General features: G+C 38.9%; 1 protein-coding gene across 19 annotated transcripts in view; it reads right to left on the bottom strand.

Moving 5' to 3' along the window:
- KDM4C (lysine demethylase 4C) overlaps nucleotides 1-20,489 on the bottom strand; it is a 459,829-nt gene that overhangs the window by 368,542 nt on the left and 70,798 nt on the right. The window contains exon 5 of one of the 19 annotated variants that reach the window (XM_045882412.3): nucleotides 9,333-10,978. The exons of 17 other annotated variants lie outside the window; for them this stretch is intronic. In XM_045882412.3, the coding sequence (XP_045738368.1) occupies nucleotides 10,931-10,978 (48 nt within the window). In that variant the 3' untranslated portion in view covers nucleotides 9,333-10,930. Of the gene's footprint in view, nucleotides 1-9,332; nucleotides 10,979-18,084; nucleotides 18,924-20,489 lie in introns of those variants that run through there. One more of the 19 variants, XM_045882413.3, reaches the window with a different exon arrangement.

Below are 20,489 nucleotides of genomic sequence, written 5' to 3'. Positions count from 1 at the left end.
AGTCCTAAGAGGAAAGTATATAGCAATACAAGCCTTTCTCAAGAAACAAGAAAGGTCTCAAGTACACAACCTAACCCTACACCTAAAGGAGCTGGAGAAAGAACAGCAAATAAAGCCTAAACCCAGCAGGAGAAGAGAAATCATAAAGATGAGAGCAGAAATCAATGAAATAGAAACCAAAAGAACAGTAGAACAGATCAACGAAACTAGGAGCTGGTTCTTTGAAAGAATTAACAAGATTGATAAACCCCTGGCCAGACTTATCAAAAAGAGAAGAGAAAGGACCCAAATCAACAAAATCATGAATGAAAGAGGAGAGATCACAACCAACACCAAAGAAATACAAACAATTATAAGAACATATTATGAGCAACTCTATGCCAGCAAATTAGATAACCTGGAAGAGATGGATGCATTCCTAGAGATGTATCAACTACCAAAACTGAACCAGGATGAAATAGAAAACCTGAACAGACCTATAACCACTAAGGAAATTGAAGCAGTCTTGAAAAATCTCCCAAAAAACAAAAGCCCAGGGCCAGATGGCTTCCCAGGGGAATTCTACCAAACATTTCAAGAAGAATTAATACCTATTCTTCTGAAACTGTTCCAAAAAATAGAAACGGAAGGAAAACTTCCAAACTCATTTTATGAGGCCAGCATTACTTTGATCCCCAAACCAGACAAAGACCCCATCAAAAAGGAGAATTACAGACCAATATCCCTGATGAACATGGATGCAAAAATTCTCACCAAAATACTAGCCAATAGGATCCAACAGTACATTAAAAGGATTATTCACCATGACCAAGTGGGATTTATCCCTGGGCTGCAAGGTTGGTTCAACATCCGCAAATCAATCAATGTGATACAATACATTAACAAAAGAAAGAACAGAATCATATGATCCTCTCAATAGATGCAGAAAAAGCTTTTGACAAAGTACAGCATCCTTTCTTGATCAAAACTCTTCAGAGTATAGGGATAGAGGGTCCATACCTCAATATCATAAAAGCCATCTATGAAAAACCTACAGCAAATATTATTCTCAATGGGGAAAAACTGAGAGCTTTCCCCCTAAGGTCAGGAACGCGGCAGGGATGTCCACTATCACCACTGCTATTCAACATAGTATTGGAAGTCCTAGCCACAGCAATCAGACAACAAAAAGAAATCAAAGGCATCCAAATTGGCAAAGAAGAAGTCAAACTCTCACTCTTTGCAGATGATATGATACTGTATGTGGAAAACCCAAAAGATTCCACCCCAAAACTGCTAGAACTCCTACAGGAATTCAGTAAAGTGGCAGGATATAAAATCAGTGCACAGAAGTCAGTGGCTTTCCTATACACCAACAACAAGACAGAAGAAAGAGAAATTAAGGAGTCCATCCCATTTACAATTGCACCCAAAACTATAAGATACTTAGGAATAAATCTAACCAAAGAGACAAAGGATCTGTACTCAGAAAACTATAAAATACTCATGAAAGAAATTGAGGAAGACACAAAGAAATGGAAAAACGTTCCATGCTCATGGATTGGAAGAACAAATATTGTGAAGATGTCAGTGCTACCTAGAGCAATCTACACATTCAATGCAATCCCCATCAAAATACCATCCACTTTTTTCAAAGAAATGGAACAAATAATCCTAAAATTTGTATGGAACCAGAAAAGACCCCGCATAGCCAGAGGAATATTGAAAAAGAAAAGCAAAGCCGGTGGCATCACAATTCCGGACTTCCAGCTCTATTACAAAGCTGTCATCATCAAGACGGCCTGGTACTGGCACAAAAACAGACACATAGATCAATGGAACAGAATAGAGAGCCCAGAAATGGACCCTCAACTCTATGGTCAACTAATCTTCGACAAAGCAGGAAAGAATGTCCAATGGAACAAAGACAGTCTCTTCAACAAATTGTGTTGGGAAAATTGGATAGCCACATGCAGAAGAATGAAACTGGACCATTTCCTTACACCACACACAAAAATAGACTCCAAATGGTTGAAAGACCTCAATGTGAGACAGGAGTCCATCCAAATCCTAAAGGAGAACACAGGCAGCAACCTCTTTGACCTCAGCTGAAGCAACTTCTTCCTAGAAACATCGCCAAAGGCAAGGGAAGCAAGGGCAAAAATGAACTATTGGGACTTCATCAAGATAAAAAGCTTTTGCAAAGCAAAGGAAACAGTCAACAAAACCAAAAGACAACCGACAGAATGGGAGAAGATATTTGCAAATGACATATCAGATAAAGGGCTAGTATCCAAAATCTATAAAGAACTCATCAAACTCAACACCCAAAGAACAAAGAATCCAATCAAGAAATGGACAGAAGACATGAACAGACATTTTTCCAAAGAAGACATCCAAATGGCCAACAGACACATGAAAAAGTGCTCAATATCGCTCAGCATCAGGGAAATCCAAATCAAAACCTCAATGAGATACCACCTCACACCAGTCAGAATGGCTAAAATTAACAAGTCAGGAAACGACAGATGTTGGCGGGGATGCGGAGAAAGGGGAACCCTCCTACACTGTTGGTGGGAATGCAAGCTGGTGCAGCCACTCTGGAAAACTGTATGGAGATTCCTCAAAAAGTTGAAAATAGAGCTACCATATGATCCAGCAATTGCACTACTGGGTATTTACCCCAAAGATACAAAAGTAGGGATCCGAAGGGGTACGTGCACCCCGATGTTTATAGCAGCAATGTCCACAATAGCCAAACTGTGGAAAGAGCCAAGATGTCCATCGACAGATGACTGGATAAAGAAGATGTGGTATATATATACAATGGAATATTATGCAGCCATCAAAAGGAATGAGATCTTGCCATTTGCAACGACGTGGATGGAACTGGAGGGTATTATGTTGAGTGAAATAAGTCAAACAGAGAAAGACATGTATCATATGATCTCACTGATATGAGGAATTCTTAATCGCAGGAAACAAACTGAGGGTTGCTGGAGTGGGGGTTGGGGTGGGAGGGATGGGGTGACTGGGTGATAGACACTGGGGAGGGTATGTGCTCTGGTAAGCGCTGTGAATTGTGCAAGACTGTTGAATCTCAGATCTGTACCTCTGAAACAAATAATGCAATATATGTTAAGAAAAAAAAAAGAAGAAGAAGAAGAAGAAGAAGGTAGCGGGAGGGGAAGAATGAAGCGGGGGAAATCGGAGGGGTAGACGAACCATGAGAGACGATGGACTCTGAAAAACAAACAGGGTTCTAGAGGGGAGGGGGGTGGGAGGATGGGTTAGCCTGGTGGTGGGTATTGAGGAGGGCACATTCTGCATGGAGCACTGGGTGTTGTGCACAAATAATGAATCATGGAACACTTCATCTAAAACTAATGATGTAATGTATGGGGATTAACATAAGAATAAAAAAAAAATTGTTTGGCCCTAAAAAAAAAGAGTAACTGGCATAACAGAGACTAAAAATAAATCTTACTGTTTCAAAATTCCTTCTCCAATTTGTGTTCTCTACTATTGACTGAACTCCCTAACTGCTACCAAGGACAGGCTCTGCTCAAACACTGAAGATTCCAGGTCGCCCTCACAGATTTAGACAAGGAGTACACCTAGTCTGTCATTTCGACAATGTTATACCGTACCCTACATACCATTACGCTACACATACATTCATATTATACCTATTCAAAACAATCCTGTAAAATAGGTAACATTATACACAAATGAGCAAATGGAAAAACTAATACTACTAGCTAGTAGTAGGTGGCAAAGATAAACCTAAATCTGATTCCTGAACCTAAACTCAATGCTTCCAGTTCTGATCATCTTACAATAAAATGTATCATCCTCTTCTCTCAGCCTCCTCAACAAAGATCCAAGGAGCTAAAATTTAAGACAGGCAAACCCATAAAGTTCCCACATTCTTCCCACCCACAGGTACAACCATCCTACACAAACACTGGCAAAGCTTAAAATGCAAGCCTGCTTTACTTTTGTGGGGGTGGTAATAGAACTCATTTAGTGTAAAAGCAGTCTCCAAAAAGACCCTAGCTACAAATAAGCCCCACATGACAGATCAGAATTTGTCAAACTATTCAAAGCTTACAGCCATTGAATCTTAGCAGAAAGTCTGCACACCAGTCCAAGCTCATAGACAAATGCCTCTTCCCAGATTCCATCCCCTCAAATAAAGCTCTCCCACACATCTTTCAGCAGATGCTTGAGCAATATTTATAATTCACCTGACTTTCACTGGGCAAACATTACCTGCCAGGTCCCACTCCCTTCACTCCAATCACCTATTTGGCATTCTGGGCCTGTCCTGCTCCATTTGTCTATTTACCTTGTATCTGTCAGGTTTTCTGAAATAATTCACAATTGGCCCATGATCTGTGCACATATGCATAACTGAAAAGTTTTGAAGGATTCTTCCTTTCAATTTCTGTATCTTCCACCTATCAGGAATCAGATGGCAGTTTGAAAGAACTCTTAAATCTTCATTACCATAACCAGAGCCAGGAGCTGTTTGAAGACCAGGCTTTGGATTTCACAGAGGGAGTAACATCAGAACAGGAACAATGCATTTATACAACTCCACAGAGAGAGAGTACCAAGTTTGAGTTCCTGTCCCTTGCACTCTGGGCCTGTGTCCCTGAAATAGGCTATAGCCAGCAATAAGCACCCTCTCCTCAGTACTGTGCACATCTGTGACTCACCCTACAGTGACTGCACTCAGTCACTGGAAGATTGAAGGATGACATAGCAATAACATGTCATGTTAAAAACCTCACCAATAATGAGCCACTCCCACCTAACACAGAGAAATAATGCAAAACTCATAGTAAACCAATTTTTCCCAAAATATTTCCAGTGGGGCATTAGTCCTATCAGAGGCTATGGTCAAACTTTGGCTTCTTTTTCTCCTCCTCTTAGAGTCACAGAGCTGATAGGTACTCCAAAGGATGTGAGAGACCCTTTATAAGAAAGTCTGTTTAACTCTGCTTAACTCCAAATTTACCAAATATTACTTAACCATGGAATCTTGTTTATATAATATATTCACATTCCATAAAATCATGCTGTGTGGGACAGCACATTCGGGAAGGATTATAGTAAACTTCTCCTTAAATGCCTCAGCCTAAATAACTCAGTAGAAAGAGAGAAAATAATTTGAGCCACAGCTGTGATGGCATTTCAGAACCCAGGGTATGTGGTGGGGTGGGGTGGAATATGGTCACATCTACTGTCATAATACATATATGTAATTTGATTGTGCCATCTAAAAACACATAGAAAGAGCCACCTGGGTGGCTCAGTCATTAAACGTCTGCCTTCAGCTCAGGTCATGATTGCAGGGCCCTGGGATAGAGCCCCACATCGGGTTCTCTGCTTGGCAGGAAGCCTGCTTCTCCCTCTACCACTCCCCCTGCTTGTGTTCCTCTCTCGCTGTGTCTCTCTCTGTCAAATAAATAAATAAAATCTTTTAAAAAATTAAATTACATTAAATTAAAAACACATAGAGATAGTGTAAATTTAATGCAATTAAAATCTTCCCAAAAAGGTATTTCTAAATGAAGATAGACTAAGAGATTAAAACTAGGAAGAAAAGATAGAAGACATAATCAGACTTTTAAAACTACCAAATATACTGACGACCAGTGAATGGGCTTAAAAAAAAAAAAAGTACATAGAAATGAAGGCGCAGGGCACCTGGGTGGCTCAGTCAGTTAAGCATCTGCCTTCAGCTCAGTTCATAATCTCAGGGTCCTGAGATCAAGTCCTGCAACCAACTCTCTGCTGAACAAGGAGTCTGCTTCTCCTTCTCCCTCTGTCCGCCCCCGCCCCCCCCCCCCACCCTCACTTGTGGTGTCTCTCTTCCTCTCTCAAATAAATAAAATCTTTTCCTTTAATTTTTATTTATTTTTGAGAGAGAAAGAGGGAGCACAAATGGAGGGAAGGACAGAGGAAGAAGCAGGCTCCCTGCTGATCAGGGAGTCCAATGCAGGATAACCTGAGCCAAAGGCAGATGCTTAACTGACTGAGCCACCCAGGCACCCCTCAAACAAATAAAATCTTTGAGAAAAAAATGAAGGCACATCCACCAAAGCCTACATGAAGGTTATTCTAAGACAAAAGACAAATTAGTAAACTTATGAAAATCAAGGTTAATACACACACTCTTTTTCTGCCCTCACCCAGCAAATAGCAAAATGGAATGAAGAATTTCTTTCTCAAAGAATGACACAATCTCAGAAAAGCAGCATGCTGTACAGGAATCAAAAGCTCTCTGATCAAATACTGGCTCCAGCACTTACCAGAGTTCCAGGATCAATGGTCATTTGTGGCAGAGCAGTGACCAGAGTTCAAGTCTGCCAACTGGGCCCTGACAAGACGGTGACCACTTTGAAACAGCTATAGTAAAGGTCCAGTCTCTAACTGGAACTACTTTCAAAAATTATATCCTTGCCAGCAGAAGTGGGGTCCTAAGGCTTCCCAAGAAAACTTAAATCCAGACCTGCCTACCTCATAGGACAACTGTAAAGACAAGATTACAAAACACATAGGAAAATATTTTTCAAAACTTCCTTTCTAACTAAATTTTTCTTTCAAAAACATGGGACGGGGTTTCAGGACCACTTGTTTGAGTGGTATTCCCTGGGGTTCAGGGCCCACCTCACCGCAAAGAGAATTGTCAGCAGCATGTTCCAAAGAGCACAGCAGAAAGTGAAGAGCTGGGCGACAAAGCAGGAGTTACAAATCCAGGTACCCAAAGAGCCCAGCTGTAACATCAGTGAGTGAAGCAGCCAAGTGTAAGTCAAAGGGGGAGTCGGGGAGACCATCCGGAGACCCTACTCCCCTCCCAAATGGGGAGACCCTATCCATCTGGAGACATCTACTATCCTGTCTAACAAGGACAGACATTACTCAGCTCCTGTCTATTGCTGTCACTAGAAATACTGCCAGATCTTCTAATCTTTTAAGGGAAGCCCCAAATCCAAATTTTAATGTGATATTAACTAACTTTTAAAACCATGTGGATCAAACAAAATACATCTGTGGCCACTTCTGCAAAAAGGTAGCAGACATTAAAGAGTTCACATTTAAAAGTGATGAAAAATAAATATTAAGTGCTCAAGAGAATATATGTCAGGATTAGGATCCTTTTGGAGGTGACAGAAATGTTCTAAGACTGGAATCAAAGTGATGGTTACACAAAAATTATTGAATTATACACTTAAAATAGGCAAATTTTGTGGTATATAAATTATACCCCACCAAAAGTGCTCAACATTGCTCGGCATCAGGGAAATCCAAATCAAAACCTCAATGAGATACCACCTCACACCAATCAGAATGGCTAAAATTAACAAGTCAGGAAACGACAGATGTTGGCGGGGATGTGGAGAAAGGGGAACCCTCCTACACTGTTGGTGGGAATGCAAGCTGGTGCAGCCACTCTGGAAAACAGTATGGAGGTTCCTCAGAAAGTTGAAAATAGAGCTACCATACAACCCAGCAACTGCACTACTGGGTATTTACCCCAAAGATACAAATGTAAGGATCTGAAGGGGTACATGCACCCCGATGTTTATAGCAGCAATGTCCACAATAGCCAAACTGTGGAAAGAGCCAAGATGTCCATCGACAGATGACTGGATAAAGAAGACGTGGTATATATATACAATGGAATATTATGCAGCCATCAAAAGGAATGAAATCTTGCCATTTGCAACAACGTGGATGGGACTGGAGGGTATTATGCTGAGCGAATTAAGTCAATCAGAGAAAGACATGTATCACATGACCTCACTGATATGAGGAATTCTTACTCTCAGGAAAGAAACAGGGTTGCTGGAGTGGTGGGGGGTGGGAGGGATGGGGTGGCTGGGTGATAAGACGTTGGGGAGGGTATGTGCTATGGTGAGTGCTGTGAATTGTGTAAGATTGTTGAATCATAGACCTGTACCTCTGAAACAAATAATTCCTTATATGTTAAAAAAAAGAAGATAGTAGGAAGGGTAAAATGAAGGGGGGGAAATCAGAGGGGGAGACGAACCATGAGAGACTATGGACTCTGAGAAACAAACTGAGGGTTCTAGAGGGGAGGGGGGTGGGGGGATGGGTTAGCCTGGTGATGGGTATTAAAGAGGGTACGTTCTGCATGGAGCACTGGGTGTTATATGCAAACAATGAATCATGGAACACTACATCAAAAACTAATGATGTAATGTATGGTGATTAACATAATAAAATTAAAAAAAAAAATTATACCCCACCAAAGCTGTCTTAAAAAAAATGATTATACGCTGCTGCAGGAACATAAATTGGTATAAACTCTTTGAAAAACAAGTCAACAGTATGTGATAAAGTTGAATACTCTATGAGCAGGCACTTCCATTCCTAGGTTTCTAGGGAAACCTTTGTACATGTGCACCAGGAACCATGCACAGGAATATGTTCATAGCAGCAATATTTATTTATATTTTTTATTTTAATTACAGTATGGTAAACAGTGTTACATTAGTTTCAGGTGTACAATATAGTAATTCAATAATTCCATACGTTGCTCAGTGCTCATCAAGGTAAGTGTATTCTTAGTCCCCTTCCACTATTTCACTCAGAAATATTTATTACTAGGGCGCCTGGGTGGCTCAGTCGGTTAAGCGACTGCCTTCGGCTCAGGTCATGATCCTGGAGTCCCGGGATCGAGTCCTGCATCGGGCTCCCTGCTCTGCGGGGAGCCTGCTTCTCCCTCTCCCCCTCCCCCTGCTGGTGTTCCTTCTCTCGCTGTGTCTCTCTGTCAAATAAATAAATAAAATCTTAAAAAAAAAAAAAAAAAAAGAGGGGCGCCTGGGTGGCTCAGCCGTTAAGCGTCTGCCTTCGGCTCAGATCATGATCCTGGAGTCCCAGGATCGAGTCCCGCGTCAGGCTCCCTGCTCGGCAGGAAGCCTGCTTCTCCCTCTCCCACTCCCCCTGCTTGTGTTCCCTCTCTCGCTGTCTCTCTGTCAAATAAATAAATAAAGTCTTTAAAAAAAAAAAAAAAGAAAAAAGAAATATTTATTACTAAAAAAAGAAACAGAAAGAAAATGTCCCTTGGCAAGATAATAAAAAATAAAACATATATTCACCAAATGGAATATTATATAGCACTGAAAATGATTGGACACTAGTTCACACAGTAATATGAGTAAACCTGAGAAGCCTATTGTTGGGTGAAAAAAAATCAAAGTCTCAAAAGTCTGTATAAAGTGATATTATGTATTATTAAGGTCAAAATAGGCCAAACTAAATACATTATTTAAAAATATATGCATCTCTGAGAAAACTATGTTTTTAAAAGGCAAAAAATCAAACACAAAATTCAGGCCACCCCTGGGTGGTGGGGTAGGGTAGCAAGGAAGGGCTGTAGAAAGAATAGTCCATGGGCAGTATGTTAACATTCTAGCTGCTGAACTGCATAGTGGGTTTGAGATATTCAGTGTATCATTGTGCTTTAAAACTTAAATACATTGCACATACATAATCAGATATTACATTCCAAAAATACGATAAAGAAAAAAATCACGATAAAGTAGGTATCTCCTGATTCACACTCCATAGCACCAATTCTGTCTGGGCAGTGACAAGATGGTGGTCTATATCTTAAAAACAAAAGGGATATTTTTTAAAGCAGTAACCCCTAAACAAACACCCTTCATGGTTCTGACAGTCTTTGACAGATGATTATAGATTAGTATAAATTGCTGGGCTGGACTTTTATACATAAAGGACAACTGCAGAACAGAACGGAATTCCTCCCAATCCTCTTGGAATCACTACTATCTCCTTACAGACTCAGGATCTTTGTCTTGTTTTGCTGTAATATTGCCACCAACAGCAGCTAACATTTATTCATTATATACTGTGGAGCAGGCCATGAGATGTTTCATTTGTCATGTCATTTTTATCCTATGAGGCAGATACTAAAAGCATCTATTATCAGTGCCATTTTATAGATGAGGAAAACTGCAGCAAAGAGAGATCAGATAACTTGCCCAACACCTCATAATCACTGAGCTGCATTCAAGAGCAAGAATGAAAACTTTAACCCACGCTGGCTCAACTAGTCTGAAGCCGCATGGCCAAACAATGACCCAGAAAGTCAACTCTAAACTGCCTAGCTTTATATAATCAAGGAGCAAAAAACTTCCCTGTATCCCCAATAACTGGAAAGGAAAGTTAGTAATTTGGTGATTATGCTTTTTCCTTTTTATTCTTTTAAAGGCCTACCTATCAAGAAGATGATTTACAAATACTGGCTTAGGCCAAGAGCAGAATAATAGATTCACTTAAAGATCTGCATTCTATTAAAAAAAATCACAGAAATAATAAACAGAGTTCTCAAATTTATTTTACACATCTATGCATGGCCATTGCAGAAAATCCTAAAGGGAACCTGAACCATATGAGGCCTTGTCCTCCTTTAAAGAGGATCAAATATCTCTACATTTAATAAAACAGTAAAATCCCATACTCAGACCCTGACAAGTTATTCTTCATATGGTAAATTAAAAACAATAATATTTACTAATGTATTCATACTTTCTAGATTAAGCAAGCCCTTGTCTTATTCAACTTTTTAAGGTGTATTATTTCAAATACTTTGCATTTTAGGTGTAGTATTTCAAAATCTTTGCATCTTATAATAAACTTTTATGACAGAAAATGTCTAAGTACTTAGTATCTATTTTCACCTTATTTACTACTTACTACTAATTCCAGTAGAATCCCAATTTAGATAAAGAATTTATGTCTCTCCCAGTTCTTCTATAGAATTCTACTTTTTCTTCTGCATATTCCAATTGTTTGTTTTTTCCACCTTGCTTTTTTCTTCTGCGTATTCCAATTGTTTGTTTTTTCCACCTTGCTTCATTTCTCTCTCGCTGTAATTTCTCACTTTGCTTTAACATACTCTCGTAACACTTGGCAGATAGCTGGAACTCAAGTTTCCCTTTAATTATTCATAAAATAAAAACAATCTAAGGTATTTCCAATGATCTCATCTTTCATTTTTCACAGTGTAAAATTCTACACACAGGCTCAACAATAGTCTGTCAGTGAAAATGGGAGAACAATAATTTTCCTGAATATTAAACTATATTTTCTTTTTTTTTTAAGATTTTATTTATTTGACAGAGAGTGACACAGTGAGAGAGGGAACACAAGCAGTGGGAGTGGAAGAGGGAGAAGCAGGCCTCCTGCTGAGCAGGGAGCCTGATGCGGGGCTCAATCCCGGGACCCTGGGATCATGACCTGAGCCAAAGGCAGACACTTAATGACTGAGCCACCCAGGCGCCCCTAAGCTACATTTTCTCACCGTAGAACATTTGGAGACAAAACTTATAAATCTGCAAATAAAAGAAAACCATTATATAATCTTAGTTATATCTTTCTCTGAAAAGAAACATTTTAAATTAGAACATAATTAGAATCAGACTCCTGATTTTAGTGGCTCTAATTCTGTTCCAGTGACCCCAAAAGCCCACTGACACGTGATGACTCACTTTGAGGAACCCATTCTAGGAGGCTGGTATGTGGGATCAGCTCCTCAACCTACCCGTTTCAGCCAGACTAGCTGCTCTCTGTCCATGGTCAAGTGAATGATTTATCATGGGAATTCTACACACTACTGGAAACCCAATGTGGGCATTTCAAGATCTGGGGGATAGATTTTTTTTTTAATTTTTATTTAAATTCAATTTAGTTAACATATCATATATTGTTAGTTTCAGGCGTAGAATTTACTGATTCCTCAGTTGCATATAACACCCAGTGCTCATTACATCAAGTGCCCTCCTTAATGCCTATCACCCAATTACCCAATTCTCCCCACCCATCTCCCCTCCAGCAACCCTCAGTTTGTTTCCTATGTTTCCTATAGTTATGAGTTTCCTATGGTTTGCCTCCATTTTCATCTTATTTTTCCCTCCCTTCTGCTATGTTCACCTGTTTTGTTTCTTTCTTTTTTTTTTAACTTCATTTTAAGACCCCCGATTCACCAAGGAAATGTTGAAAAAGAAAAACAAAGTTGGCGGCATCATGTTGCCTGATTTCAAGCTATATTACAAAGCAGTGATCATCTGTTTTGTTTCTTAAATTCCACATGAGTGAAATCATATGGTATGTGTCTTTGTCTGACTTATTTTACTTAGCATAATACCCTCTACTTCCATCCATGTCATTGCAAATGGCAAGATTTCATTCATTTTAATAGCTGAGTAATATTCCAGTGTGTGTGTGTGTACACACCACATCTTCTTTATCCATTCATCTGTCAATGGCATCTAGGCTCTTTCCATAGTTTTGCTATTGTGGACACTGCTGCTATAAATATTAGGATGCATGTGTCCCCTTTGAATCACTATGTTTGTATCCTTTGGATAAATACTTAGAACTGCAATTGCTGGGTCATGGGGTAGTTCTATTTTGAGGAGCTTCTACACTGTTTTTGAGAGTGGCTGCAGCAGCTTGCATTCCCACCAACAGTGTAAGAGGGTTCCCCCTTCTTCACATCCTCGCCAACATCTGTTGTTTCCTGAGCTGTTCATTTTAGCCATTCTGACTGGTGTGAGGTGGTATCTCATTGTGGTTTAGATTTGTATTTCCCTGATGCCAAGTGATGGTGAACATTTTTTCATGTATCTGTTAGCCATTTGTAGGTCTTTGGAGAAATGTCTGTTCATGTCTTCTGCCCATTTCTTGACTGGATTTTTTTGGTTTTTGAATGTTGAGTTTGGTAAGTTATTTATAGATTGTGGATACTAGCCCTTTATCTGATATATCATTTGCGAATATCTTCTCCCATTCAGTAGGTTGCCTTTTAGTTTTGTAATTGCTTCCTTTGCTGTGCAAAAATCTTTTTATCCTGATGAAGTCCCAATAGTTCATTTTTGCTTTTGTTTCTCTTGCCTCTGGAGACAAGAAGCAAGAAGTTGCTGCAGCCAAGGTCAAAGAGGTTGCTGCCTGTGTTCTCCTTTAGGATTTTGATGGACTCCTGTCTTACATTGAGGTCTTTCAACCATTTGGAGTCTATTTTTGTGTGTGGTGTAAGGAAATGGTCCAGTTTCATTCTTCTGCATGTGGCTGTCCAATTTTCCCAATGCCATTTGCTGAGGAAATTGTCTTTTTGGATATTTGTCCATTGGATATTCTTTCCTGCTTTGTCGAAGATCAGTTGACCACAGAGTTGAGAGTCCATTTCTGGGTTCTCTATTCTGTTCCACTGAACTATCTGTCAGTTTTTGTGCCAGTATCATACTGTCTTGATGATTACAGTTTTGTAATACAGCTTGAAGGCTGGAATTGTGATGCCTCCAGCTTTACTTTTTTCTTTTTTTTAAGATTTTATTTATTTGACACAGAGAGAGAGAGCACACATGCGCAAGCATACAAGTGGGCAGAGGGAAAAGGAGAAATAGAGTCCCCACGGAGCAGGGAGCCTGACGTGGGCCTTGATCCCAGGACCCTCGGATCATGACCTAAGCCGAAGGCAGACACTTAACCGACTGAGCCACCCAGGCACCCCTGCTTTTCTTTTTCAACACTATTTTGGTTGTTTGGGGTCTTTTCTGGTTCCATACACATTTTAGGTTTGTTCTAGCTCTGTGAAAAATGTTGATGGTATTTTATAGGGATTGCATTGAATGTGTAGATTGCTTTGGGTAGCACAGACATTTTGACAATATTTGTTCTTCCAATCCATGAGCATAGAATGTATTTCCATTTCTTTGTGTTTTCCTCAATTTCTTTCATAAGTGTTCTATAGTTTGCAGAATACAGATCTTTTACCTCTTTTGTTAGGTTAATTTCTAGATATCTAATGGTTTTTGGTGCAATTGTAAATGGGATTGACTCCTTCATTTCTCTTTCTGCTGCTTCATTGCTGATATATAGAAATTCAACTGGCTTCTGTGCATTGATTTTATATTCTGCAACTTTGCTGAATTCCTGTATCAGTTCCAGCAATTTTTGGATGGAGTCTTTTGGGTTTTCTAGATAGAGTATCATGTCGTCTGCAAAGAGAAAGTTTGACTTCTTTTTCACCAATCTGAATGCCTTTTATTTCTTTTTGTTGTCTGATTGCTGTGGCTAGGACTTTCAGTACTATATTGAATAACAGTAGTGTGAGTGGACATCCCTGTCATATTCCCGACCTTAGGGGAAAAGTTCTCAGGTTTTCCCCATTGAGGATGGTATTCACTGTGGGTCTTTTGTATGCGGCTTTTATGATGTGGAGGTATGTTCCCTCCATCCCTACATGGTGGAGGGTTTTTATCAAGAAAGACTGCTGTATTTTGTCAAATGCTTTATCTGCATCTATTGAGAGGATCATATGGTTCTTGTCCTTTCTTTTATTAATGTGGTATATCACACTGACTGATTTGTGGATGTTGAGCCACCCCTGCAGCCAGGAATAAATCTGACTTGGTCATGGTGAATAATCCTTTTAATGTACTGTTGGATCCTATTAGCTAGTATCTTGGTCAGAATTCCTGAATCCATGTTCATCAGGGATATTGGTCTGTAATTCTCCTTTTTAGTGAGGTCTTTGTCTGGTTTTGGGATCAAGGTAATGCTGGCCTCATAGAATGAGTTTGGAAGTTTTCCTTCCATTTCTGTTTTTTGGAACAATTTCAGAAGAATAGGCATTAATTCTTCTTTAAATATTTGGTAGAATTTCCCTAGGAAACCATCTAGCCCTGGACTCTTGTTTGTTGGGATATTTTTGATTACTGATTCAATTTCCTTGCTGGCTATGGGTCTGTTCAGCTTTTCAATTTCTTCCTGTTTCAGTTTTGGTAGTTTATATGTCTCTAGGAATTTATCCATTTCTTCCAGATTGCCTAAATTGTTGGCATATAATTGCTCATAATATTCTCTTATAATTGTTTGTATTTCTTCGGTGTTGGTTGTGATCGCTCCTCTTTCATTCATGATTTTATTTATTTGGGTCCTTTCTCTTTTCTTTTCCTTTTTTTTTTTTAAGATTTTTACTCATTAGGACCCTGGGATCATGATCTGAGCCGAAGGCTGACGCTAAACAACTGAGCCACCCAGGCGCCCTTTTCTCTTTTCTTTTTGATAAGAACCAGCTCCTAATTCTGTTGATCTGTTCTACTAGGTTTTTTTATTTCGATATCATTGATTTCTGCTCTAATCTTTATTTAATTTCTCTTCTCCTGCGGGCTTTAGGCTTTATTTGCTGTTCCTTTTTCCAGCTCCTTTAGATGTAAGGTTAGGTTGTGTATTTGAGATTTTACTTGCTTCTTGAGAAGGCCTATGCTGCCATATACTTCCCTCTTGGGACCAGCTTTGCTGCATCTATCTTGGGGTATATCTATACACAGTTACCTCGGTTTATTCACTCACCACTAAATTATAAACCTTTTCCTAACCTCTATTCTATTATATGTATTACTTCATGTCTACAACAGTTTGTATCATTATTTTCCTTTGTAACACATACATTGTTTTACATTCTTTGCTATAATTTTAAAAAACACTGGAAAATAATTTTGATAAACATTGACCCATATTTCTGATCATTTCTAAAACAGATTCTAGAAGCCGAAGGTGTGGATCAATAGTTCCTTTTTCATAGTAGAATTACGTGAATCTTTCTATTCTATTTATAAAATTCCTCTTTAAAAAAAAAAAATACCTGCTTCCATGTCTTTAAAAGCCGTAATTAAGACGAAATCTAGATTATATTCATCTTCATTTTTTAAAAAATGGGAAAGAGTGGGGCCAAGGTGGGAATGGAGCTTCAAATGGACATGCCTTATAGAAGTACTATTATAAACCTGCAGGCAAGGCCAGGGCTGCAATGGCAACAGGAGCTTGCTTCTGAAGATACTAAACATCCAGTGAAGACCCTGGAAGATATTAACCCAAGAGAGAAAGAGGTCCAGAGTACACAACTCAGTTCAAAGTTCTAATCGTCCTTCCTGGTGACAGTGTAGAATAGTAGAAAGAGAACAGGAAAAGGGGCCTCCCAGCTCCACCACTAAGTAAGTGTCATCTTGGATAAATCCTATTTTAATCTGAGGTTCTTCATCTAAAAATGCGTTGGCTATATCAGATGATTTCCAAGACTCCTTCCAGGTGAAATCATCAATGATTCTATGATCACCAGTCAAATTCAGCAATAAAACTCTGGTTTTTCACCTTTGGCCTTCATGTTCTTGCCCCTTCAGTAATTCCTATTGCTGCTTCCCTAATACTTTCCCAACAGATATCTGCCCCTCTGGGCCTACTGATCATCTAGTACCCACAGAACACTTAGTATCCTCACCCCTCATCATGGCTCATATGTCTGATGGCCACTATACCTTTAATTCTCACCATATGTCAGTCCCCAGGAAGCTTAACCTCTTTATACTCTTAAGGTGCATAGTATTCATGCCAGCCATGGAGGACCTAGTTTGCACTATATGTGTTATTTATCCCTTGGGCAAACCTTTCATGACTCTCCAGCTAACTAGGAGGCACCTTGCACTGGCAAAGACTTGCTATCCTGACATTTCTCATACTTCCACAAACCACTCGCAGCATGGGACTCTACACATATTTCTGATTTATCAATTTAGCACTGTATTGAACATGTAAGTATACTTTAATTGTGAAGTTTAACCATTGATACATAAAGAGAAGACTTAAAGAAAAATGACTAATTCTATCCAAATCCTATCCAGCCCAAAATCATTTCCAACATAAGATCAGATGGTTTTTTCCATGAACATGCTGAGGTCAGTAACTGCTTATCTCAAGTGGCAGCCTAGCCTGTTTTGGGCAATTGTGTTCTTCAGAAAGTTCTTCCAGAGACAAAATTGATGTTCCCACAGTGATCCCCCTAACCCTCTCACATGGAATACACTTGAGGGCGGTGGCCGTGTACTCTGAGGTCACCCTACATCTGAGCTTTACATGTTTTCCACTGTCAGCTCCTGTATAATCCTGGCATGCTGCTCTAGCAACAGCCCTCTAAAAACACAGCTTCCAGAACTGATGGAACATTCTAGATGAAATATGACTAGTGAATTCGAAGTACCATCACCTCCCCTGTCTGGATGGCATAATATGGGATCATTCACTGAAGATCAGCCATAATATGCTGGCAGATAAGGAATTTTGATTAACTGAAAATCTGAAAGTCAAAATCCTATAAGCCAATCTCTTTCTTTGCACCAAAACATGTCTGGAATGATGACATTTTACCTTGGATGTGAAAATTACACACACAGTGTTCGGGCTTCAAATTATTTCTTATTTCAAGAGAAATGATATACTGACATGATACAAATACAAAATGGAAAGGAACTTTGTTAGTGACTCAGTTTAAACTGTTTAACTTCATTTGGAAACCCTCAGCCTTAGATAAATTTGTTGTCCAAGTGCACCATCTGGTGGGTAAAGGTATTTAAGCTTCCCCATTGTGAGAAGAAAAAAAATATCATTTATAAGGCTAAAGATGCAGCTAAAACTAAAATCTTAGTATGAAAAGATTCCCATGCTTTAGCCAAAAGCTTTCTTATAGAGAGGCTGTTGATAAAATTATAATACCAAAGAAATCTGGAACTCGTAAAACTGCACTATCAAAGAATCCAGTTCACCTTCTTCAAGAAATGTTGCTCATCATGAAACAAACATTTTTAATCTGGGAGGAACCTCAGAGAGCAGTTAATTCAATCACTTCCCTTTACAGATGAAGACTCCAAGGCAAAGACAGGGCTTTCTTGAAAGTCACAGCTAGGGATAGCAGGCATTGATTATGTAAGTAAATAGAGCAAATATTCTGTACTGTTTAATAATGGCCTTCTATTTCAAGAGGCTGTGCAGGAAAGGCAGGAAATAAGGCAGCCAGTGTCTGCGGCAAAGTGCCACTCTCTTGGGTTGACAATAATCTGGCCACCCCACTATGGACTGTGGCCTACCCAACAATGATCTCTGCAAGAACAGGAGTTGTCTTACCCTCCCTGCCTCCACAGCCTGCCTGCATCCCTCTTCACCTTAGATTTATGTTCCCCCCCTCCCCTGAGAAAACCATCCTACCAATAAAAATAAGACAGATAAAATAAATGTTAAATCACCCTGTTGAAGAACATCTATCAAAGTGGGAAAGCGTTCACAATGCATTAAAATGGGAGAAGAAAAAAAAAACCAAGTATGTTCACTATGATACCATATCTGTAAAAAACAAACAAGCAAACAAAAAAACAAACAAAAAAAAAAAAAAAACACAGTTCTCAGGCATTAAGTAGAGAACAAACATTGGAAAGAAATACACTAAATGTTTTTGACAGCTAATGTCTTTGAATGCCAGGATTTATTAGTGATTTCAATTTTTTTCTCTTATACAATGCTTTCCAAATTTTTTATCCTTAACATTTATATCAACAAAAAGTTACTTTTACCTTAAACATTTATGTATTTATACTCACAGACACTAAAGAAAACTGGCAAAAAAATATTGGAAATAGGACCCCAAATACACATCCATCTACCCAGTACATAAATAGCAGGGAAAAAAAATTCTCCAGCTCTCAAGGAGAAATATACAGTATAAGACACTGTATTTTTGTCTTAAGGCTTACCACAGTTTTTCAAAATGCTTTTAATTTTCTATCAATTGTATATTAATACCTGGATGACTAGCAAATTAACATTGAGGGATAATCTCAGAAATATAATTTCTTTAAAATATTTTATATATTTTGAGACTTAAGGACTTGAATTCACATCCTAAGTGTGAATTTTCTGCTTGTAAAATTTTGCCTGAGTTATATGACAGAATATGTGGCATGATGTTCCCCAAAGAACTCCATGGCTTCCATGATGAGAACCACTGTCTCCTAATGTGATTCAGTCTTTGAAGTGTATATCAGGAACGCAGTTACCTGAAGGTCAGTAACAAGAATGGAACACTGTTATTTTATCTTAAGATCCCTGCATCATCTATGTAAACTGAGATCAGAAAAGGAATCTTTTTTTTTATTCTTATGTTAATCCCCATACATTACATCATTAGTTTTAGATGAAGTGTTCCATGATTCATTGTTTGTGCATAACACCCAGTGCTCCATGCAGAATGTGCCCTCCTCAATACCCACCACCAAGCTAACCCATCCTCCCATCCCCCTCCCCTCTAGAACCCTGTTTGTTTTTCAGAGTCCATCGTCTCTCATGGTTCGTCTACCCCTCTGATTTCCCCGCTTCATTCTTCCCCTCCTGCTACCTTCTTCTTCTTCTTCTTTTTTTTTTTCTTAACATATATTGCATTATTTGTTTCAGAGGTACAGATCTGAGATTCAACAGTCTTGCACAATTCACAGTGCTTACCAGAGCACATACCCTCCCCAGTGTCTATCACCCAGTCACCCCATCCCTCCCACCCCACCCCCCACTCCAGCAACCCTCAGTTTGTTTCCTGCAATTAAGAATTCCTAATATCAGTGAGATCATATGATACATGTAGAAAAGGAATCTTTTGCTAAATATCTTAAGGTAACAGTTTTCAAGTGTTGTCTGGGGACCACTGGCAAACACCCAGATCCCATTCGGGTCTGTGGCATCAAAACTGTCTTCATAATTATACCAACACATCATTTGCTTTTCATTCTCATTCTCATTTCATGACAGTAGAGTCGAGTTTTCCAGAGGCTACATGACATCACCACAGACTAAATGCAGACACAAGTATATGAATTCAGAGGTCTTCTATTAAGCTAGACATTAGGGATTTGGAAAATGTAAAATAATGCCACCCCTTTCACCAAACGTTTTGTGTTGGAAAGTATAGTCATTTTTTAATAAAAATATGTATGTTATTATATAATGGATTATTCTTAAATACTTTCAAATATTCTCAGTTTCAGTTTTAATTTCTAATAAAGTAAACAAGGATAGATATAACCTACAAAAGAAAAGCTCTTTGAGGTCCACAATAAATTATTAGAAGTATAAAGGGGACCTGAGACCAAAAAGTTTGAGAACCACTGCCTCAGGGTATTAGTGTTCACAAAAACACATACTGGGGAAGATAACTCTAACTTGTCCCTCTTCCTCTTCAGAGCACTTTCCAAGCCTCTTGCTGTGACTAGTTCATCTTATAGACCATTATCTGATCACAGTTCCTAAAACATGATTCTGATCCTATCACTTCCCTACTAAAATAATCTCAAACAGTTCAAGATGTACAGAGCAATAACCAAAAACATACGAGAAACTCCATGATTTGTCCTCAGACTATTTTTTAAAAGTCATACACTCACCAATTCTACAATTATTTCAGTACATTCTCTGCAGCAGACACTATGATAGGAGCTGGGACTGAAGAGTCTGTGAGAAATAACACCTGCCATCACTGGACTAAGAGTCTACTGAGGAAGAAATAGTCACATAAATACAGGTATCCTTAATTTTCTATATTCATTTTCTAAATTTGCTATAATTATATATATTTT

The sequence above is a fragment of the Mirounga angustirostris genome, unplaced genomic scaffold (assembly GCF_029215605.1).
Source record: "Mirounga angustirostris isolate CCGP_5_RB_7025 unplaced genomic scaffold, mMirAng1.0.hap1 SCAF_15, whole genome shotgun sequence".
Classification (NCBI taxonomy): Eukaryota; Metazoa; Chordata; class Mammalia; order Carnivora; family Phocidae; genus Mirounga; species Mirounga angustirostris.
This window is presented reverse-complemented; position numbering and strand designations above follow the sequence as displayed.